The sequence below is a fragment of the Calliphora vicina genome, chromosome 2 (assembly GCF_958450345.1).
Source record: "Calliphora vicina chromosome 2, idCalVici1.1, whole genome shotgun sequence".
NCBI classification, from domain to species: Eukaryota; Metazoa; Arthropoda; class Insecta; order Diptera; family Calliphoridae; genus Calliphora; species Calliphora vicina.
This window is the reverse complement of record NC_088781.1, coordinates 116,851,272-116,874,420: the sequence shown is the minus strand read 5'-3', so window position 1 is coordinate 116,874,420 and position 23,149 is coordinate 116,851,272. Positions and strand designations below refer to the sequence as shown.

At 31.9% G+C, this 23,149-nt stretch overlaps 1 protein-coding gene across 1 annotated transcript; it reads left to right on the top strand.

The window, feature by feature from the left end:
* The first annotated feature begins 4,387 nt into the window (after positions 1 to 4,387).
* LOC135950196 (ATP-dependent RNA helicase vasa) lies at positions 4,388 to 23,111 on the top strand. Its single transcript, XM_065499726.1, has 7 exons — positions 4,388 to 4,854; positions 4,924 to 5,089; positions 13,563 to 13,637; positions 19,548 to 19,828; positions 19,891 to 20,643; positions 21,973 to 22,467; positions 22,545 to 23,111. The coding sequence occupies exons 1-7, from the start codon at positions 4,444 to 4,446 to the stop codon at positions 22,608 to 22,610; spliced, it is 2,247 nt and encodes a 748-aa protein (XP_065355798.1). The 5' UTR covers positions 4,388 to 4,443; the 3' UTR covers positions 22,611 to 23,111.
* The last annotated feature ends 38 nt before the right edge of the window (positions 23,112 to 23,149 follow it).

The window sequence follows — 23,149 nt, the reverse complement described above, 5'->3', positions numbered from 1 at the left end:
AAAGAGGACAATATTCCATTTCTGTATCGACCAGTTTAAATTATCCCTGGCAAATTGTAGACGAGCAGAACGGTTCTTTTTAGAAATGAGTGGTTTTTTCACAGGACGATGGCAACCAAGACCAGCCTCATTTGCCCTGCGACTAACTGTTCGGGTACTTATTTCTAATTTTAGGCTATTAACAACCTCTCGAGGTGTTATTTTTGGGAATTTCTTGAACTCTCTCGCTATTAAATTATCTTGTCTAGAAGTAGTCATACGAGGTCTTCCACCTAAATGTTGAGTTTTTACAGAACCGGTCTCACGAAATTTTTTTATAATTTTTTAAACTGCTGATTTATTTATTGAATATTTGTCTATTATTTATTTTATTTGTTAATTATTTTATTTTTTACAAATCTTAACTTTAGCCGTTTTCGTTAACTTTGAGAAAAAGCAATTATGCGAAAAACTTAGGAAAATAAATTGTGAAAAATTACCAGAATTTAAAAATAAAATAAAACAACTGTAAACAGGATGCTTTTTACATCGTTCTTTTAAATATTATTTTCGATTTACACTTCTTTCTTGCAGAAGTTTAAAAGTTTCCATTGTTTTTTCAGTAGCGAAATAGTGAATATTTTTAATTTTGTTCCCTTTTTTTCAGAATATAATTAATTATGTTGTCTAAATACACGTGTATTTGTACACAAACGTGAAAAATATTTTTACGTATACTCCAAAGTAACTGTATAATTTTGTTATTAGTGGTCGAATTTTGACCACCAGACGATCCTAGTTTATATAAATAAAACTATACAAGTAAAATACTAAAAAAAAAAATTATTTTAAACAAATATTTTAAATTTTGGGCTACATATGGAATATTTGGAAAAGTTTCCATTGTTTTGTCAACCACTGTATATCTAAAATCTGAAGACAAATTTAAATTTAAAATTTTTTTTTGAAAAATTCTGTTTTTTTTAGTTTGATATCCAAAAATTTTAAAGTGGTTAAAAAATGTTTAAAGTGTGTTATTCCAATAAAATCGTAAGTTTTTTTACCACTTATCCCCATTAATTATAAATCACTAACTATCGGTCTTATTTAATAATTCTGCTTTAAAAGAATCTATTTTGGCTCTAAAATGCAAAATAACGTAACATCACTTAAGTTTATAGGAGAAGCAAAAAAAGGTATAAATTGAAAACTACTTGAGATATTGAAACAAAATTTTCAAATCTGAATTATATTGAAACTACTAAAGTACACTTTATGCTATGTGTACGTTTTTTTGAATTGTTGTTTTTTGAAACAAAAAAAAACGTATGTATCATAAATTTTTATTAAAAAATAATATTTTTTTTTATTTTAAATAAAAGCAATTTATTTTAAGTTTGAATTTATTATGTTTTTTTTTTTATTTTAATTACTAACAACTACTTTTTTAAACTAAAAAAGGTAATTCATTAAATTTTCATAAAGACTGAAAAAATATTCAATTGCAACAAATTTATTTTAAAAAAATTAGGATAATATCTAAAATAAGGTAAAAACGATTTATTAATTGCTCAAAGCGTATAGTTATTTTATTTAAGAAAATCATGTACTTGATGATAATTTAGTTTCAATTTTGTTTATAACTTGGTTATTTTTTATTTAAAATTGTGTACACATATGTAATATGATGCATTGAATCGTAATCAATAATAAAATCAATTTCGAATTTTTTGATACGTTGTTTTAGGTGACGATTTGTACATTTAAGTTGGGTTTATAGTCCTCCAGGCTCTGATATGAATGGATACCCCTCGTCGTTAGTCATCCGACAATCATCGCAATTGTATTGTTTGAATGTGTTTTAACTTGTGTTTCATATGATTTACAATATGATCACAATTTCTAAAAAATCGCAGAATAAATTAGGCATTTGATGTACACAGTGGCTCCATCGCATAATCGATTTTGCTTCCACTTACCTACAAAAAAAAAACTAAAATTTTGCACCGAAGTAGGCAATTTGCATTTAATTGAAGGCAAGATATATGAATATGTCAATCTCAACATTTTGAAATAAATTTTAGGTCGATTGCGAAATTACTTTGCCTTTTATCAATACAACGATCCCAAGCACATGTCAGGTATTGTCAGAATCTTATAGAAGCAACCAGCACAGAGCCCAGACTTTAATGTAATTGAGCATAACACGTTAGTTCAGCTAAAAGAGTCCTTACTGGAATCATGGAACTCAACTCAAAAATTGGTAGAATCGATTCCAAAGCGATTACAGGCCTTTCAACACAACAAAGGATATGCAATAGAATTGGGTAGTTCACAGAACGAACTAGTTGAATTGAAAGATTCACTTGATTGAGCCAAATGAACTAGTTCAAATATTTTCGCCCACGTAGTTAAATTTTTTAACTAATATAGTATAAACATGTCCATTTTTAACTGCATTATTTTTTATCTAATTATTTCAATTAAATAGAAAATATAATACGCTAATTTTTCATACATAAACGAAAAAACTAGGAATATTTAATTCGTGTTATTTTATATTTTAAAATTAGTTATTTTTTTTAAATTTGTTAAGCATTGAGTTGCAAGCTATTTATTCCATTTTTTCTAATTTGAAACCTAATGATTTCTTATATTCCTGCAGACCAAACATCAATTGCATGAAGTGTAGTATTTATAAAAAACCGGTTTGTCGGTTAACCGAAAATTGGACTTTTTTAGAAAACCGATTTTTCGGTTAACCGACTATGCAATCATTCAAGCAAAGAGCCATATATTTAAATAGTCGCATAAACATATGCACCCCTATCGGCAATAACATGTGAAATTTTGTTCCTATGAAATATTCATTTCCCTCGAAGGGAAAATTGCTATCGGGAATATCACGATGAACTTTGCATTCACAATAGTTGATTTTGTTCGTAACAGCTGTTTATTGTTTACAAAATTCCATCTAAAAATTTCACAACAAGGGGAATTTTTTTCACGTGAACAAAGTTGATGAACGAAAAAAGGAAAAGGGAAAATATTTCATGGGAAATGTTGATTCGCGATAGGGGTGATGATCTCCATTGACACGCTAATGTAAAAATCCTGCATGTTTCATCTAAATCGAACCACTTTGTCATCATTTGAACCCTTGCTATAAAAACTTCTTTGCTGAGAAGTAGTTCATGCAAGGATTCAACTTATAAGAGGTTCAATTTGCGACTATTTAAATATGTATATGGCTCTTCATTTGAATGTTGCATAGATCCATTACAAGCTTGACTATTTTTTTTTTCATTAGTGCAACATGTTTTGTTAGTGTATGCATTGCATTGCGCAAGATATTATAAAATATTTTAGAATAAAAGTGAAATGTACAATGAATTTTAATAAAAAAAATTTTACAAATTATAAGAAAAGATAAACAGCCCAATTATGAATAAAAATTTCACGGGAGTTTTTTCTCTTTTCCCATTCTTCCTATTCAAATTTAATGGGAAAAAATCCCGGGGAATTTTTTATTCAAAATTGGGCTGTTAGATTCACGAAGGACTCATGATAATAGTTTTCCGATGAATTATCCGATACGAAGCATCAATACTGAAATTGAACAGAATCGTCCAAATATTGATCGAATTTTTAGCGAAGACGAATAGTCAATCGAACTCTTTATACAATTTATGATATATTAATGAAAAGTACACGTTGTCTCTATAAAAATTAATAGCTTTTATGAATTTTTTTTGTTATTTTTAATTTCTGTTGCTCATGTTGATTGTAGATGTAATAGTGTGGAAATTCCAAAAATAGTACAATATAACGACTACCTAAGGTATGACTGATATGACTGGGTGGGCGAGAACACTTCTCATAACATACATATGTATTTAATATTGAATTGTTTCCACAATAATTGCACACATGTTAATAAGCCTTTTTCATGCCCTGAAACACAGAAGTCGTTATTTCCCTAAACAATATAAAATGTCAAAAAACCTTTATATCAATCTCAAGTTCTTTGTTTATAATACTCCACAGATTAGTAACAGATATGCAACAAATTACATTTGTCAAAAAATTAATATCGAACCGTATGTTTATTTTGACGTTCTACAACAATTTTTCAATGGTTGTGTTTTACAGAGCGAGAGAAAAAATAACATTTTCAATAGACAAACATTTTGACATTTTCTTTTGTTTTTTTCTATTGCCATATTACTGAAACCACCATATCTTTATAATTTGTGGCATCAACGTTAATTTCTTTGTTTATAATACTCTGTGTTCATTTTTGTTACGAATGACAGAAACATAACAGAATATGAACAAATAAACATATTGCGGCTTCTTAAACAGTTTGAATCTAAACTTAGTTTTAGTTAACTATGCAATTTTCTTGAACACACAACTTGGACACGCAAAAATCGAAAAAAAAAAATATAAATCAAAATTACCATGGATTCTTATCAACAATTAAATAAACTCTTTACTCCTAAAGACCACAATTCGATAATAAAATCTCAAATAACTTCAACAGATTCTAGAAATTCCTCGAAAGAAGTCGGCCAACAGCAGAAGTCTACACAATTAAAGCTGCCCAAGCAACTAAAGCAAAAAGAAGGCGGCCAACAACAGCAGCAACAGCAACAGGAGAATTGCATACAATTCAAGCAACCCAAGCTAAAACAAGCAACCACAACCCGAAGATTGCCAGCAGCAATACAGGCGGCGAAATCTACGGGAGCATATTCTAAACAACACAATAAACAACCAACCGTAACGAAATCTAAAGTTGAATTTACAGCCACAAGAAAACAAAATCCATTTAAGAAAATGTCTGATTGGGGCGATGAAGAAACCACCGAGGTAGGTGAAATTGAACTAAATTTTAAGTATTAATTTATTATTTTGGATTTATTTTTATTATTTTTGTAGGTCATTGGTAAGGGATTTGGCAATGATAAAGACACGTACAAGTCCAACAATGATGACGACTTTCAGAATGAAGACGATAATAACAATGATGATGGTTATAAAAAACGTTTTAATGGAGGTGGTGGAGGCGGTGGTCGAGGACGCAATGGCGGTGGCCGTGGAGGAGGTTAGTTATATTGTTATCTTTATGTTTGTAGTCATTAAGGGAGTAGCTACATATGTTTGTAATGTTGGGCTGACAGCAGTTAAAATCAGCTGCTATTAGTGAATGTGTGTTTAAAGATTATATAAAGATTTATATTACATTTTGCCTTAAAAGGTAATTCCCCGATTTACAATACTATAATTGTTAGCGTGTGTTTTTGTAAGTAAAATGATTATTATATGGCCAGTAATATCCGATCACGAAGCCAATTTTTTTTTTATTAATTTCACAAAACCTACAATTAGATGATTGTTATTTAAACGATATTGTTTATTAAACTAAATAAAACTAAATAAACATTAAAAATTCTTAAATGTAAACAAATTCAAGTTTATTGTCGCCATTAGTTTTACCAATAAAATATATGTACAGCCCAATTATGAATGAAAAATTCCGCGGGAGTTTGTTCCCCGTGAGTTTTTTCCCATTGAATTTGAATAGGAAAGAAGAGAAAAGAGGAAAAACTCCCGGGGAATTTTTATTCATTATTGGGCTGGTAGTGTTTTAAAGATACAAATGAAAAATTAACCTTTCATTGCAAGTAATGATTCGGTGCTAAAATGATTTTCTGATATAGCATCATTTCGGACATGCAAAATTGTCTTTTAATGTATCTCGACTTCGATTCGTATGGTACCAAATTTCCCTGTTTTTGGATGAATCCTGTTGCTCCCAAACATTTTGAACTTGCTGCTTGAATAGCTCCCAATGATTTCGCAAGTTTCTCGCTGAGTTTTACAACAATCTTCATAAAGCAATGCCTCCAATTCTTGGTTTTCAAACTTTTTTGGCTGGAATGGGCGATCTTCGTCTTCCATCTCAAAATCAATACTTCTGAATCCCACAAACCATCTCTCGCACGTTGAAACCGATGGAACGGAACACCTTGGTGAGCAACCGCATATGACTATTCGTTGGTACAAAATATGAAATTTTCGAAGCAAAAAAAAAAAACTTGTTTACACTATAATGTTCAATAATTAATTGAGAATTAATAACAGATACGTATGTACCTTCAAAATTACATACATATAATGGTGTTTTCTTTTCTGACACAAAATGTTGCCTATATATTTTGTACCAATTCTTAAATGTTACCCATACCCTCATAATGTGTTGCATTTTTAACGATCACAATAAAACAAAAATCATTACCATTTATCCACTTTTCTTTTATGTAGCTTCTAAATATTATAAAACTATACTTTTTGCTTACATAAAAAGTGGTGCATTTCTAACCCTTTGATAAAATTGAGGGTGAAACATGTTGCATATATTCAGGGTTTTAGTGTAACATTATTAGAAAAGAACACGATAAAACTACATTTTTTTCAGAAATGAACGCAAAGAAGGGTAAAAGGCAGAATAAATGCATCATTTATGCCAGAAAAGAAAACACCATAAGTTACCTAGCAAATCCCCCATTCTTAAGTCATACAACCCCTTATTACTAGATTGCAAAACAGTTCAATATTAGCCTTAGATCTGGGACGTCTTGTTGTATTAGTACATAGAAATTATATAATAACATTTAACTTAATGGCAAGATGTAAAGTGTGAAAGGTCAATTGATGCCATTACTTTTGAATATAACATCGTGCAAATGTCCGCAGTGGCTTCGCTGGATGACGCGCGTCCAAAATCGCCATTTTTACATGACTGAAGCATAGAGCTGCGACTTAGAAAACCCCACTAGTTAAAGTCTAACGTGGTAAAATCCTATATGTGAGATGTCTACACCAAAATTTGGTACTAAATTTTCTAAGAAAATGTTTGAACTAAATTTCTATAAAAAATATTTTGCACCAAAATTTGGTACTAAATTTTTATTGAAAATGTGCAACCAAATTTGGTACTAAATTGTTATAGACAATTTTTGCACCAAAGTTTGCTACTAAATTTTCTATAGAACAAATCATCCCAAATTTGTTATTAAATTTTCATAGAAAATTGTTGAACTAAGTTTCTATAAAAATATTTTGCACCAAAATTTGGTAATTTTATAGAAAATTTTTGCACCAAAATTGGTACTAAATATTCTATAAATTTTCTATAGAAAATGGTATTAAATTTTCTATAGAAAATGTTGGTACTAAATATTCTAAAGAAAATTTTGGTACTAAATTTTCTATAGAAAAAATTTTGGTACTGAATTTTCTATAGAACATTTGGTACTGAATTTTCTATAGAACATTTGGTACTAAATTTTCTATAGAAAAAATTGTGGTACTAAATTTTCTATAGAAAAAATTTTGGTACTAAATTTTCTATAGAAAAAATTTTGGTACTGAATTTTCTATAGAAAAAATTTTGGTACTGAATTTTCTATAGAACATTTCGTACTGAATTTTCTATAGAACATTTGGTACTGAATTTTCTATAGAACATTTGGTACTAAATTTTCTATAGAAAATTTGGTACTAAATTTTCTATAGAACATTTGGTACTAAATTTTCTATAGAACATTTGGTACTAAATTTTCTATAGAACATTTGGTACTAAATTTTCTATAGAACATTTGGTACTAAATTTTCTATAGAACATTTGGTACTAAATTTTCTATAGAACATTTAGCACTAAATTTTCTATAGAACATATTTAGCAAGAATGGAACATCATTTGTACCAATATTTAATACTAACTTTATACAGAAAATTTTGCACCAAAAGTTTGTACTAATTATACCCTTCGCCATGAGTGGCAAGGGTATATAAAAGTTTTTCATTCCGTTTGTAATTTCTTCAATTTTCATTTGCGACCCCACAAAGTATATATATTCTGGATCGTTATAGATAGCGAAGTCGATAAATCCATGTCCGCCGTCTGTATGTAGAAATCAACTTTCTGTAGCCCCCAAATAACTTACAAATATGGTTTTCATATATCAGTATATCGGGAATTCTTCCGGCACACAAATGGCTGAGATATAAGGAAAAACCGGAACAATTTTGATCTATATCTGTATTACTAAGTCATTAATATAGACAATATGGATATTATTTCAAAGTCCATTCTATATAAGGGTATAGTAAGTTGGACCTACTACAGTGAATGTCACTTAAAATCGTACACCATCGTAGTAAAATTTTATTCATTAGTTTTAGAAAGTTGATGTTTTGGAAATAATTTAAGATGCTATTTTTATATTTTGTGTGCTATTGCCTATCAGAAAATATGGTATAATTTTAATTGCGCTTATCTACAAATAACAAAATTGGGTAACACTGTCAGTGCCCAGAATATCAACGCTTCATTTAAAATCCTACAGGCACTAAAAAATAGCAAAGGATACAATACAAAGTATTAGGATTATTTAATATTAACATTTTTTTTAATTTTTAAAGTTTTAATTGTAATTTAATATAAGTGTACGAATTTAAGTGAAAAATGAATTTTGTGATGTTCTTTAATTTTCATCAATATTTTTTTAAGGAATTGAGGTTTTGTTAACTTTTTTGTTGAAATACATATTTTTTGTTCCAATTAATAAAATGACTTTTAATTTTTTATATAATCACCTATTATTGCCTGTATAAGTTCATAATATTTAAAAAAAAATATGTTGTACGATTTTGAGTGACACTCACTGTACAATGGGTCAAAATCGGGAAAAATATTTTTTAACACGAAAAAAAATTTTTTTTGTCATAAATTCTTTTTTAAAAATTAAAAAAAAAATAATTGGAAATTTTTTTTTTTAAATTTAAAAAAAATATTTGAATTTTTAAAAAAAAATGTTTCTAAAGGTACGGTCACACACAGCTAATATTTGACGTTTATCGTCAAATATTTCATTGCCTGAATCTGACCACAAATAAAATTTAGAGCAAACAACAAAACAGATGATTTTAGTCAAACAAAATTATTTGCCGGCAAACAAAATATTTTCTTAATGTGAACAAAGTGTGACCACTAGCTACATAAATACCTAAAAAATATAAAATTTGATCTTGCAAATATTTTTAAGGTTAAAGCACTTATTTCGAATTGTAAAGTAATCATTTTATTAGAGATTTATTGAATTTTGTTATCATATATTGAATTTAATTTTTCACTTTTTGTTTGACCAAACTGCTGCGAAAAAGAATCAGTAAATATATGTGCCGTGTGGTCACATTATATCAAACACTTTCCTAAAATAATTGTTTGATCAAATAGAAAAAAACAGAAAATTATTTGCTCAGCATGGCGGAAAAATAAGAGGAGATTATTTAAATATTTTTCGTACTATATTAAAGACACAAATTCACTATTTTTTTTTTAAACATAAATAGATATTCAATATTTCTTGAATATTTGTTATTTAAATTATTTTCACTAAATAATTGCATCAATAAATGAAGTCTTCTTCTTCACATAAAAGTCATTCAGCCTAGGATGATATACTGGGAGAAAAACTAATTGAAGACATGAAGTCTATGTTGCGATTTTTGCAATTTTATGCGATTTATATTTTTATACGTTTAACATAGTCTGATGTTTGATTATTTTTTTTTTATACATGGAGTTTGTCTGTTTTCAAAATTTAAAATTGCTCATATGTACATATGGAATATTAACTGAAATTTTATACAGATTGAATTTAAAGTCAAAGAAAATTTTTTATACATACATAAATAGTATGAATTGATTGTAATTAAAAAATAATTCTTAAACAGTATGATCTGTTTAATTTTTTTTTACTGCAGAAGAAGAATATGTCTAATAGCATTTTTCACTTTTCTGATTTTAGTATCATACAAAAATTTTTATTATAAATTTTTAGATAATGCGATTGAATTGGAATTAATTAAAAATTTATGTAAAAAAGGTAAACATTTCCATAAAATTTAACAATATTTGTGAACATGTTCTTATTCTGAATGAAAAAAGTTTGGAAAAAGTCGTGTTCGATTAATAATATGTATTAAAAAACCAATAAGCATTTTTACTGGAATTCAAGTTGATAGCAAGTGTAATTCAAGCCTTGAGTTATAGTCAAGCAATTGAATTACAGTTGTATTACACTTTATTTCAATAGCATTCTCCAGTAAAATGGAAACATAAATTCAAGCCATATGTTTTTTGTTTGAAAAATATTTAATATTTCAAATATTTTTCAAGTATAAAACATGATTACATTTCCATTCAATTTCAATTATGAATTGTGATAGTAATATAATTTAATAAATAAACATTTAATAATTATATTATTAAATTGTTCAAGCTTGTGTTCTTTTCGTGATTTGTTTTCATTATTTAGCGATTTTTAATTTAAAATATAGCAACACTACTTTTGCGATAACACATGATGCAACAGCTGTTATTTGACGCTGTTTGATCTTGCAAATGAATTGCAAGATCAAATAAAAAAATACCCAAAATGCAGGAAAATATTTGCTGTTTAGTGGTCACACATTGGTCACATTACAAGAATGTTTTCATATTGGCAAATAAATTTGTTTGACCAAATTCAGCTGTTTTCTTGTTTGCAGTGCAAAAATATTTTGTGTTCAAACTAGAAACATAAAATATTTGACGCTTAAATAAAATTACTGAAATTTCATAATTCTTTCAAATGTAAAGCAAAATCTGGTAATATATTACTTTCTAGAAATGTATTTTTTATTGATGAAAGAAATTAAAGTTGTTTTGCAGCTTTATTGAATAATTATTTAGAACAAATATTACCATAAATGTGACCACAAGTCAAATATATTTTCCCCTTTGTGTGTTTGATAGTATTTCGGTGTAGTTTGATTAAACAAATATGGCAAATAAATGTGTACAGTGTGAACACAAAATCAACCCATGAATTATTTGATGTAGTTTTGATCAAACACATGAAACATCTTGTGTCAAATAATTTGCGTAGTCTGACCCTACCTTAAGTAGTATAATTTGTTGAAGGGTATATACGATTTGGCACAGCCGAATATAGCTCTCTTACTTGTTTTTCTATAGAAAATTCATTAAGCGATTCCTATCTTTAAATTTAAATAAAATAAAGAAGTATTTTATTTTTGGAATCTAACATCGTGCAAATGTTACATTTTCCATAACTCTGGCGCATAAATCAGGCTGAATTTGACTTATGGGTTATGTTGGCTTGGAGGGTCGCTGTGGTTTGTGGCTTATTCGCATAGACCTGCGATTTCAGAAAACCCCAAAAGAAAAAGTCTACCGTACTGTTGAAACCACATGTCGTTGGTGTCCATATCATCCAATGTGGATTGGTATCGTCCCAAATTTGACAATTTTGTTTGTTTATACAGCTATGGACATATAAATGGCACAAACTTAAATTGAGCATAAATATAAGTATTTTCCAACAAAAACTTTTAAAAGTGCAATTTTTTTTGTCTTCTGATTGTTGTTGTAAGAATATTTGTCTCAACAGCGCTCAAATGTTCCGCTATATTCTGCAAATTATTTACCGTTATCATGTTTTGTGTAAACCTGCTGATTTTAAGTGGACATATAATATAAATGGCACAATTTATTTAAAATAGGCAGTACTCGAGTTGTTTTCATTGAAATCACTTGAAATTTTGCGTAGTTGAAAATTAAATATAAGGAGTGAAAAATTATTAAAAATGGGATCAGGCCGACATACCACAACTGAAGAAAGGCGCATCATATGGAAAATGCATGAAAATGGAAAAAAAGTGGCGGAAATTTCTGAAGTAATGAATATTTCTCGAAAAAAAGTGTACAATGCAATAAAATCATGTGTTGAGAATCCCGATATATTGATTAAGGGCAAAATTCGGAAGCCAAGGCCTCGAAAAACAGATGTACGTACTGATAGAGTTATTGTCGGAATGGCGAAAACTGATCCATTCAAGTCATCACGGCAGATAGCATCCGATATTAATGCATCTATGAACCTGAATATATCTAGCAGGCTTGTCAGAAGAAGATTAAATGATGCAAATTTGTTTGGGCGCATTTACAGAAAAAAGCCACTTCTCTCAAAGAAAAATATTTCAAAACGATTAGTCTTCGCCAGAACCCATAAAGAAAATCCCATTAATTTTTGGAAAAACGTGTTATGGAGTGACGAAACAAAAATTAATAGGATAGGACCATATGGCAGAACCTTTGTTCATCGTCCTAAAGGACAAGAATACAATCCTCGCTTCACTCAGAAGACAGTAAAACACGGTGGTGGTAGCATTATGGTTTGGGGTGCATTTTCTTGGCATGGCGTGGGTCCCCTCATAAAAATCAATGGCAAAATGGATAAGTTTCAGTACTTAGACATTTTGAAAAACCATATGGAGCCATATGCCTTCGATTCCATGCCAATTAAGTGGAAATTCATGCAAGACAATGACCCCAAACACTCGTCTAAGCTTGTAAAAAATTGGTTCTCTGCTGAGAAAATTGAAGTTTTGGATTGGCCAGCGCAGAGCCCTGACTTAAATCCTATAGAGAACCTTTGGAACGAAGTGAAGGTTGAAATAGCAAAAAAAAAAATTATAAAAATATGGACGATGCCATACCCAAATCAAAATGCCAAAAACTAGTCGAAAGTATGGGACGCAGGTGCGAAACTGTTATTAGAAACAAAGGCTACAGCACTAAATATTAATAGTAAAATATTTGTACATACCAAAAAACCAACAAATGCAATATTAAAATAATTTTTTTTTCTTTTTTAAAGATTGTGCCATTTATGTGTCCAGCTGATTTCAGTGGTGTTTTTTTTATAACGATTTTTTTTTTTTTTAATTAGTGAATTTAAATTTTAGTTTATATTAACATAAAAATAAGTAATAAGCTTTGTAAAAAACCAAAAAAAATTTGTTTGTTAATAGTATTTACGATATTGTAGCATAAGAAAGAACTTTAGGAAAAATGTGCCATTTATATGTCCATAGCTGTATACTCATTTATCCAGCAATAAGTCTCACCGTAAAATGGAAGTAGCGCGTATAACGTTCCACGAACAGAACACCCATTTTGATAAAACAATTTTATCATTTGCACGTGTTGTTGAAGGCTTAACTATCCATGGTGATTTGGTAAAACAAATTGAATAAATGACAGCCAATTCAACGTAGCTTCAACAATATGGGCGCTATTAACTGTTGAAAGTTCGGAAGTCCCTAGATAGATCTGAATGGCTGTGTACTATAGAAGTACAATTCCACTCAGAGATCCATATAATCCATTGTGGTACCCTTTAGAAATATAACCCGGTGTGAACTTGATATGTAGTCCCTATTGGAAAAATCTTGATTTTAGTGTAAAATATCTAAGCATTCCGTAAAAATTGTTCCCTCAAAAAAGTTTTCATTTCTAATAAAGACTAATAAGTCCACAATCAATGTAAAGTGGAATAATCTTTATACAAATTTGACAAATTATTTCCATTTACATATTTTAAAATTTGTTTAGGAAAATTGGGAAAAATTAATTTTTATTTTTCTCCTTGTTTTAATTTTAGGTCGCAATGGAAATGGATTCAACCGATATAACAAAGATAATGATGACAATGAAGAGAACGGTGGCGAATCTAATGGTAAATTTTTATTTTTGTTTATTTTATAACTTATTACTTAAATTTTATTAAATTATTACTTATTTTTTATGCATGTAACTATTTTTATTTTACTAACTTATTAATTAACTCATTAGTGATCGGTTTTGGGTATTGTCTTTTTTTGTTTATTTCTTTTGTGGTTTGTGTGGTGTTGTGTGTCATTTTTATAAACGATAATTTATAGCTACAAATGAACTCTATCAAAATTCCACATTTGCTTTAACACCTAAAGATTTCCTACAAGAAACTTTACAATATTTTATGCTAAGCATGCCCGAATTATTTCGTAAGGCTACGCTGGTACAAAAATACACTTTAATGAAGTATTTAATGGAGGCTTATGAAAGAGCTCTTAAGAGATCAAGACGGAAACAAAAAACAGAAACTATCACTAGAACTGAAGCGAAAAATACAACGCAAATGCAAAAATTTTCAGCTGAAATAGCTACAACACCGCCTTTACCACGAACTGGGGTTTTGGAGGAGGATGGAGGAGAATTGTCGTTTGAATTTCCTGATACAGAACCTATAATGCTGTTTCCACAGAGTGTTAAAGTAGATGTATTACAAATATTTCAACAAGACTTAAATAAACACTGGAATGCTGAGAGTTCCTTTGGAATACCGGAATTCCAAGAAAATGTAACATTGTTATCGCCACCGCCTCAATTAGCGGCCATGAATATTTCCGATTTGTTTGGAAATGAGAATTTAAACAGCTCCGATGAATTACCCCTGTTAAGACCACAGCAGCCACAACAAGCAGCAGTATTCTCGCCAACAGAAAGAAGACACGAAGAAATAACTCTACGACGAAGTGCGAGGCTGCTACAAGCTTCTTATATTCAAAATTCTCAAGCTCCAACTCCTCGTGTTTCGACGCAAACATCACGTTACAGTTTAAGATCCGCAACTGCTGCGTCGTCACCAAGTACAGGACAATATCTAACGGTTATGCCACTTGCCACTTCTAGACGCTCAAAACCTCGTACTTTCATAACTGAAGACGAATATAGTTTACGTTTTCGTTTGCCGCGTAGAACATTTTTAGAAATCAGCGAATTGCCACATGCGAGATATAACATTGGAACATCATCATTTTCCTACTTTCCCATGGACATGACACTAATTGAAGAAGAATATTTTAGTGGTGTTGAGGCTAATTATATGGCTACCGACAATAATTTGGTCGGGGAACAATTACAGGCTGTAAATTCTCTCTTACCGCCCCAACCTTCATTAACCTTATCGCCCTCGGCAACTACCACTGGTGATAATATGTCTAGCTTAAATGTTGTACGTCAAGCTGCCTCCTCCATGATGGAGTTATCCTCATTTGGCAGACCTTTACTGCCCGTAGCTGGAATGGATGTATCACGTATCGAAGAAGAACGCAGTCGTGCTATGCCACAGGATATGTCGCCACGCATTGAGGTTGTTGATATTCCAACTAATGATGTTAATGTTAGCTTTCATTCTAATACGTCTATAGGAGCAGTTGCCGGAGCAGGGTACTGTTTTAGATTTCATTTTGTTTGCTTGGATAAAAACGAGTTTAACCGGTTTAAAAAAAATGCATCTAGTAATGTTTCTTTAGTGAGATTTAGCCATGTTTAATCATGACAGATATTATAATTTTATCAGTCTCCAAACAAGTTTAACATCGCTATTGTAAATCATCGAAATTATTCGATAAATGTCTGAGAGATGAGTATTTAAAATAGAACAAATTAAGTTGTGGATTGTTATTTTAATTTAACCACTAACATTTTCAATCTGCAATAAAAATGAGGGAACAAATGTAGTGTTCATGGCATGGTAGCGATTATCTCGGGTCGAAACTGAACCTTATACTCGAGATTCTTGAATATTATCTCAATTAATTCATGTTAATTTCTTCAAAATTTTTTAATGTTTTTTTTTCTTTATAAATGTTTCGGTTTTCATAAAACCGAGCAAAATTTGTTCTATGAAAGAATTTTTTTTAAAATTTCTTGCCACCCTATATTGTCGACATCACTCCGTAGTCGTTGTCATTTCGAGTCCACATCGACATCACCTCGATGATGGTCATATTTTTAGCGGCAAGGATCGGCAACTAGTTCTTCAGCACTGGGAACAAGAAAAAAACTTAAAATATTGTTGCCAAATCCTTTGTAAAAAAAACTTCGTTACAAAGCCATTTTAACTAAAACTGAACTTTAGGAGATGTGGAGAAAATAAAAACACCCTCAAGCTGCTGATAATCGTGTAGTCGTGCTTTAACTAAATGATAGCATATCAAGTACATACTCTAAAAGGATTTTAACCCTCAGTTAGTCCCAATCATTTTCAATCGAGACTAGTCACAATGTATCAAATTGATGTCAATAAAAGAAAGGCGTGTTTGAAAATAATCTCTAAATTCTTTTTGGAATTGCACCAATAAGTTCTGCCATTACTGTTACAAATTGCAAATTGATTTTAATCTTATTAATTCCTCTAATCACTACTATTTTTATGCCCTTCAACTTCATTCCGTTTGTAATTTCCACAATATAATTTTCCTGGAAATTGGCGGCTCGGAAAGCTAGAAGTGATGATTACAAAAAAAGAATAGAGGAAGTGAATAATCAACCAAATACTGCTGCTGCATGGCGTTTTGTCAATAGTTTGAAGGATTACAACTCCAATGGACCCTCGATGTGGCACGATGATGCTAATGGTTCTTTCTTGAGACATTTGGCGGATCAAGTTTCATCTATGGATCGTTTTGTTTTCTCTACTTCTAGGCTATCGAATATGAATATTACACCTTTCTCATTTAAGGAGACTCTGCGGGGGTCTGGATCCGAGTCACTTATGATATGGTTAAATGCTTGTCTGTTGCATCTAAGGAGTCTCTTTTACACGTTTTCAATAATTTGTTTCTTGATTGTACTTTGCATTCACATTGGAGGAAGATTAAGGTTGTTCCCATTCCCAAGAGGCATGTTTCACTAGATGATTTTAGGAACTTTAAGCCGATTGCTCTCATCTCAGTTTTTTGAAGTTGTTGAATATAATGGTAAAGAAAAGGTTGACTACGGCTGTCGATACTTTGGGAGTCTTACCCGCTCGTTCCTTTGCTTACAGAGGGAGAATGTCGACGACAACGTGTTTGAATGAGTTTCTTTTCAGGGTGTCATATCTCAAGTCAACGGGTTTGAGATTTGTGTGAGATTGTGTGGCATCTATCGATATCAGCAATGCCTACGACTGTGTAAATGTTTCCATACTAAGAAACATTCTACTCAGTCAGGCTATTTCGTTGGATTTGATTGATTGGATATCATGTTTTCTCTCTGAAAGGGAGCTGTGTATGGGTAACATGTCCGTCCTGATTTTTCAGTATGCGGATGATTTTCAGATTCTCTCCTTTGATTCTTTTTTTGATCAGGCGGTATCTAAACTTGATTCTAAAGTTGGTCAATTTCGATCGATCTGTTCCTCTTTTAATTTGCGTATTAATTCATCAAAGACCAAATGTATGTTTTTTGGCAGACGGGCTAATTTTGATATGGGACTCACTGTGGATGGTTGTCCTATTACCCAGGTGAATTCGCTTAAGTTTCTTGGTCTGACCATCAGAAATACTGTTAATGATCATTATGATCGTGTTTTGAGGGAATCCTCTTCAGCTACCAATCTTCTCAAAAAGTTATCGGGCATCAGAAGAGGTGTAAGGCCTCAGATTGGATTGAGATTTTATCGTGCTTTTATAAGGAGTAAGATTGAGTATGCGAGATCTACTTCTGCCCACGCCCCTAGGTATGTTGACAGGAAGATTCAGACCTTCCATATCCAATGGGATCCAATTGACATCAAGATAATTAATAGGCTCTTATGTGGCCACTGTTACAGTGGCGTTTACCTTCACATGATAGAGAAAAATTTACATGCTGTTTCGTTGTTGGGCAAGAGACTTGCGCAACTAAATTGCCTAGTGTGAAAGGGGTCAAACTAAAATTCAAAAATATTAAAAAAAATATTTGTGAATTTTTTTTTTTTTTTCAATAAAAAATTAAACCCGATCTTGGACAAATCATGGTTAAATCAACATAACAAACTCGTTTTTATCCATGCGCATCCTCTCAAGTATCATTTTCCTCTCAAACAATTTCTTATAAAAAATATCTTCACCTATAGAGAATACCTGCAACCACAACAACCTCCAGATCCTTTACAACAACCCAACATAATGGATGAAAGCATAAACTTACCCGTTATGGAACCACAACAACTAACCACAGATAGTGGTATACAATTTACCACACCAAACCTAATAACAACCGATAGTGCTTTGGTGTTGCCCTCCTCTTCTACCATTGAGACAACAGCAAGAGGACAACAACCACCTTATTTTAGTGATACTGGTATATTTAAAACGCCCATGCTACCACCGGCTCATAAGTTGCAGCAAAAAACAACCGATAGTGCTCTGGTGTTGCCCTCCTCTTCTAGCATTGAGTCGGGCCAGCAGACAGCAACAAGAGGACCACAACTATCAGCACCTGAAAGCTTATCTTCTAGTGATACGGGTATATTTAAAACGCCCCAGATACTGGCTCATAATTTGCTGCGACCAACAACAGCAGTTTCTAGCGTTGAGGAACATATTTTTCAAAGTAATTTAAAGGATCGTATATTAGATGTTTCAACTCCGTTGACGGTGTTGGAGGCACTACCAACTCAGCAAAATCGTCTAACGTTGCTAGCTCAAATCGAGGCTGAAATAGCGAATGCTGCTATGCAGGAGCAGCAGGTATTGCAGCCCATAGAAGAAATGAGAGAAAGTATTGTAAGACCTTCAACACAGGGCCAAGATAATGAACAAAATAATGCACCACAACCAATCGATAATGCACAATTTATACAGAATGTAGGGAATGAAGAGGGCTTAACTAATCCTTCTAATGAAAACGATGATTATCGCAGAGATTGGTATGAGATACTTAGAGCCCGCCTGCAAAATACTAATTATCAAAATACCACAACGCCTAAGCGCAAACCTAAGCATAGACGTCCCCAGAGAACACAACCACTAGTTGAACGAATAGCTCAACAAGAACCAGAACTTGAGCACCAAATTACAGAAAACCAAAATCAGGCTGCCACCGCCACTAGCATTCTATTACAACAAACTTTAGCTGGTATACTGCCACCTTTATCAAATGCTTCACCAAATTATAATTTAAATACAACTGCTGCATCCTCGAACAGTATGGAGGCTGCTGCAGCTGAAGTTATTTCTGCTCCTCAGCAAGAATATGATCAATTTGTACTCGACAATGCTGAGAATATTACCACAATTATGGATAATCTAGATGGTTGTCGTACTATGTTGGATAATCATCGTCGTGGTTTGCAAGCTAAATTAACTTTGGACACTTTCAATCAACCATGTCAACATTTTGATCCTTCGGTTCTGCTGAAGGCTTCCAAAACTCGATTGGATATAAAGTTGGGCTTGATACAGAATATCGTTAGACAGGTTTCATTTGATTTTACCAAATGTGATTGTATTAAAGATCGTATGTCGGCCGCTATAGGTTTCGCTTTTCTGCTGGAACTAAAATCGGCTGGTATTATAAATTTAAGTGGAGATGGTCGTACGGTGTCGTTGCGTTAATAATTTAAATTAGTTTCGTTTCATGTTTTTAATTTTTATGTTTTGTGTAAATTTGTATTCGTAATTTTTGTTTCTTGTTTTTATTTTTATAAATAAAACTAACCAGTGAATTTTATTTATGATTGTATTTAAATTATTTGTTAAAATGTTTATAATTGTACTACTTTAATGTCCTTGAACGATATAAATTTCACAATGCATAACTTCCTATCATAAATTGTTTCCCTGTACCACATTAGGCTATAGCGGAGAACGTCGTACTGGAGGTGGTCGAGGTCGTGGCGGTGGTGGTGGCCGTGGCGGAGGTGGTAGAGATGTCGGACGTAGAGAATTCAATAACAATAAAGGTGAGAATGATGAACACAATAATAGCGGAGGTGGTGGTGGCGATGGAGAAGAACCCAAAAAGCCACGGGAATTTTATATACCACCCGAGCCCACCGAAAATGAAGAGGAAATTTTTGGAAGTGGCATTACCAGCGGTATTAATTTCTCCAAATATGACAGTATACCAGTGAAGGTAAGTTGTTAGTTGAAATAAATTTGATTTTAGGTTTAAATGTATTTATTTTAAATCTTTAGGTCACCGGTGAAAATCCGCCCGCCGCCATACAATCTTTTGAAGAGGCAAATCTGCGTGATATTGTCATTAATAACATCAAACGTTCGGGCTATACAGTTCCCACGCCCATCCAAAAGACCGCCATACCTGTCATTACATCTGGCCGAGATTTAATGGCTTGTGCACAAACAGGTTCTGGTAAAACAGCCGCTTTCCTACTGCCCATCATCAATAGTTTACTGAGTGAAGGTGCTGAGACTTCGATTGGCAAACCCCAGGCCTTGGTGGTATCGCCCACACGCGAATTGGCCATACAAATCTCCAATGAGGCTCGCAAATTTGCCTTGGGCTCTTATCTAAATATACGCCTTGTGTACGGTGGCACTTCGTCTAAACATCAGGGTGAAAATATTGGCCGCGGTGGCAGTCATATTTTGATTTGCACTCCTGGACGTCTGTTGGATTTTGTGGAGAAGGGTTTAATTTCATTTGAAGAGACACGTTTTGTAGTGTTGGATGAGGCCGATCGTATGTTGGATATGGGTTTCAAAGAAAGTATGGCTACCATTATGAATCATCCCACAATGCGTCCCATGGAGGAGCGTCAAAATCTTATGTTCTCAGCCACATTCCCAGCGGAAATTCAACGTATGGCTGGTGAATATTTAAATGAATACATATTCATATCGATTGGTGTGGTGGGCGGAGCGTGTTCGGACGTTACCCAGAATATCTATGAGGTGAAAAAGTTTCAGAAGCGTTCCAAGTTGATGGTGAGTATGATACTATGAAAAATTATATTTAAATTGTTGGCGACAACTTTTTTCCTATAGAAAATTTTTGGCGACAACTTTTTTCTATAGAAAATTGTTGGGCGACAACTTTTTTCTATAGAAAATTGTTGGGCAACAACTTTTTCCTATAGAAAATTGTTTGCGACAACTTTTTTCCTATAGAAAATTGTTGGCGACAACTTTTTTACTATAGAAAATTGTTGGCGACAACTTTTTTACTATAGAAAATTGTTGGCGACAACTTTTTTCCTATAGAAAATTGTTGGCGACAACTTTTTTCCTATAGAAAATTGTTGGCGACAACTTTTTTCTATAGAAAATTGTTGGCTACAATTTTTCAATAGAAAATTGTTGGCGACAACTTTTTTTCTATAGAAAATTGTTGGCGACACCTTTTTTTTCTATAGAAAATTGTTGGGCGACAACTTTTTTTCTATGGAAAATTGTTGGCGACAACTTTATTCTATAGAAAATTGTTGGCGACAACTTTTTTTCTATAGAAAATTGTTGGCTACAATTTTTCAATAGAAAATTGTTGGCGACAACTTTTTTTCTATAGAAAATTGTTGGCGACAACTTTTGCTTCCATAGAAAATTGTTGGCGACAACTTTTTCCTATAGAATTGTTGGCGACAACTTTTTTCCTATAGAAAATTGTTGGCGACAACTGTTTTCCTATAGAAAATTGTTGGCGACAACTTTTGCTTCCATAGAAAATTGTTGGCGACAACTTTTGCTTCCATAGAAAATTGTTGGCGACAACTTTTGCTTCCATAGAAAATTGTTGGCGACAACTTTTGCTTCCATAGAAAATTGTTGGCGACAACTTTTTTCCTATAGAAAATTGTTGGCGACAACTTTTTTCCTATAGAAAATTGTTGGCGACAACTTTTTTCCTATAGAAAATTGTTGGCGACAACTTTTTTCCTATAGAAAATTGTTGGCGACAACTTTTTTCCTATAGAAAATTGTTGGCGACAACTTTTTTCCTATAGAAAATTGTTGGCGACAACTTTTTCCTATAGAAAATTGTTGGCGACAACTTTTTTCCTGTAGAAAATTGTTGGCGACAACTTTTTTCCTATAGAAAATTGTTGGCGACAACTTTTTTCCTATAGAAAATTGTTGGCGACAACTTTTTTCCTATAGAAAATTGTTGGCGACAACTTATGCTTCCATAGAAAATGATTTGTGGGCGAAAATTTTTTTGTTTCTATCGAAAATAATTTCTTGTTTCTATATATAAAATTATGTTAGCGACAAAATTTTCTATGGAGAGATTTGTTTTAAAATTTCTTATTTTTTCAGGAACTATTACAAGAAAATCCCGATGGCACTATAGTTTTTGTGGAAACCAAACGTGGTGCGGATTTTCTGGCTTCTCTACTCTCGGAAACGGATTTCCCAACGACTTCAATACATGGCGATCGTTTGCAAAGTCAGCGTGAAATGGCCTTGTCAGATTTCAAAAACGGCAAAATGAAGGTTTTAATAGCCACCTCGGTAGCAGCTCGAGGTCTCGATATCAAGAATGTAAACCATGTGGTCAATTACGATATGCCCTCTTCGATTGATGAGTATGTGCATCGTATTGGCCGCACAGGTCGTGTGGGCAACAATGGTCGTGCCACTAGTTTCTTTGATCCGGAAAGTGATTCAGCCATTGCCGGAGATTTGGTAAATATTCTAGAAGGCGCTGGCCAAGAAGTGCCCGAATTTTTGAAGAACTTTAGCGGTGGTGGAGGCGGTGGCAGTTTTGGCAGTAAATTTGGTGGCCGTGATGTGCGAAAAGGTGTTGCCCAGGTAATTAATTGATTTCTTTGTTTACATTAAAAAGGATTTTTCTTGAAAACTGTGTTGTTTTCTTCTTAAATTTTTAGACTGATGACAACTTTGTTACCTCCTCTGGTCCCAGTGCTTTGGAAGATGATGAAGAGTGGAATTGAAATTCCATTCTTCCAATTGCTTCCTAATTGATTTTTATTTTCTTTAGTCTTTAAGTATTTTTTAATGGAACTGGTTTTCATTAATTCTTTCAGTTTTATTACTACTTCAAACATACCCACCCTACATACATACATTCATACGTACATTAACATTATTCTAAATTTTATCCAACAAAAATCTCATGAATAGACTTTTTTTAAAAAAAAAATCCGATTTGGATATTAAATCCATCATCGTTAGTTTACAAAAATAACGATATTTACTTAACATGTTTTTCTTATTATAGTTTTTAAATTATTTTGAAAAGTTTTTATAATACATATAATCATCAATTATCATTATTTTTATTTAATTGATTTGATTGTACTTCTATGTATAAAAAACAACAACTAAGAATTTTGTGAACCATTAAAAATAAAATGTAAATGAAGTTACATTAACTGAAACTTATTCATTTTTTTGATACAAATAAATTATTATTGTTTTTTGTATAAAATTAACTCGTAACAATGTTATAAATATTTATTTTGTGGTTAAA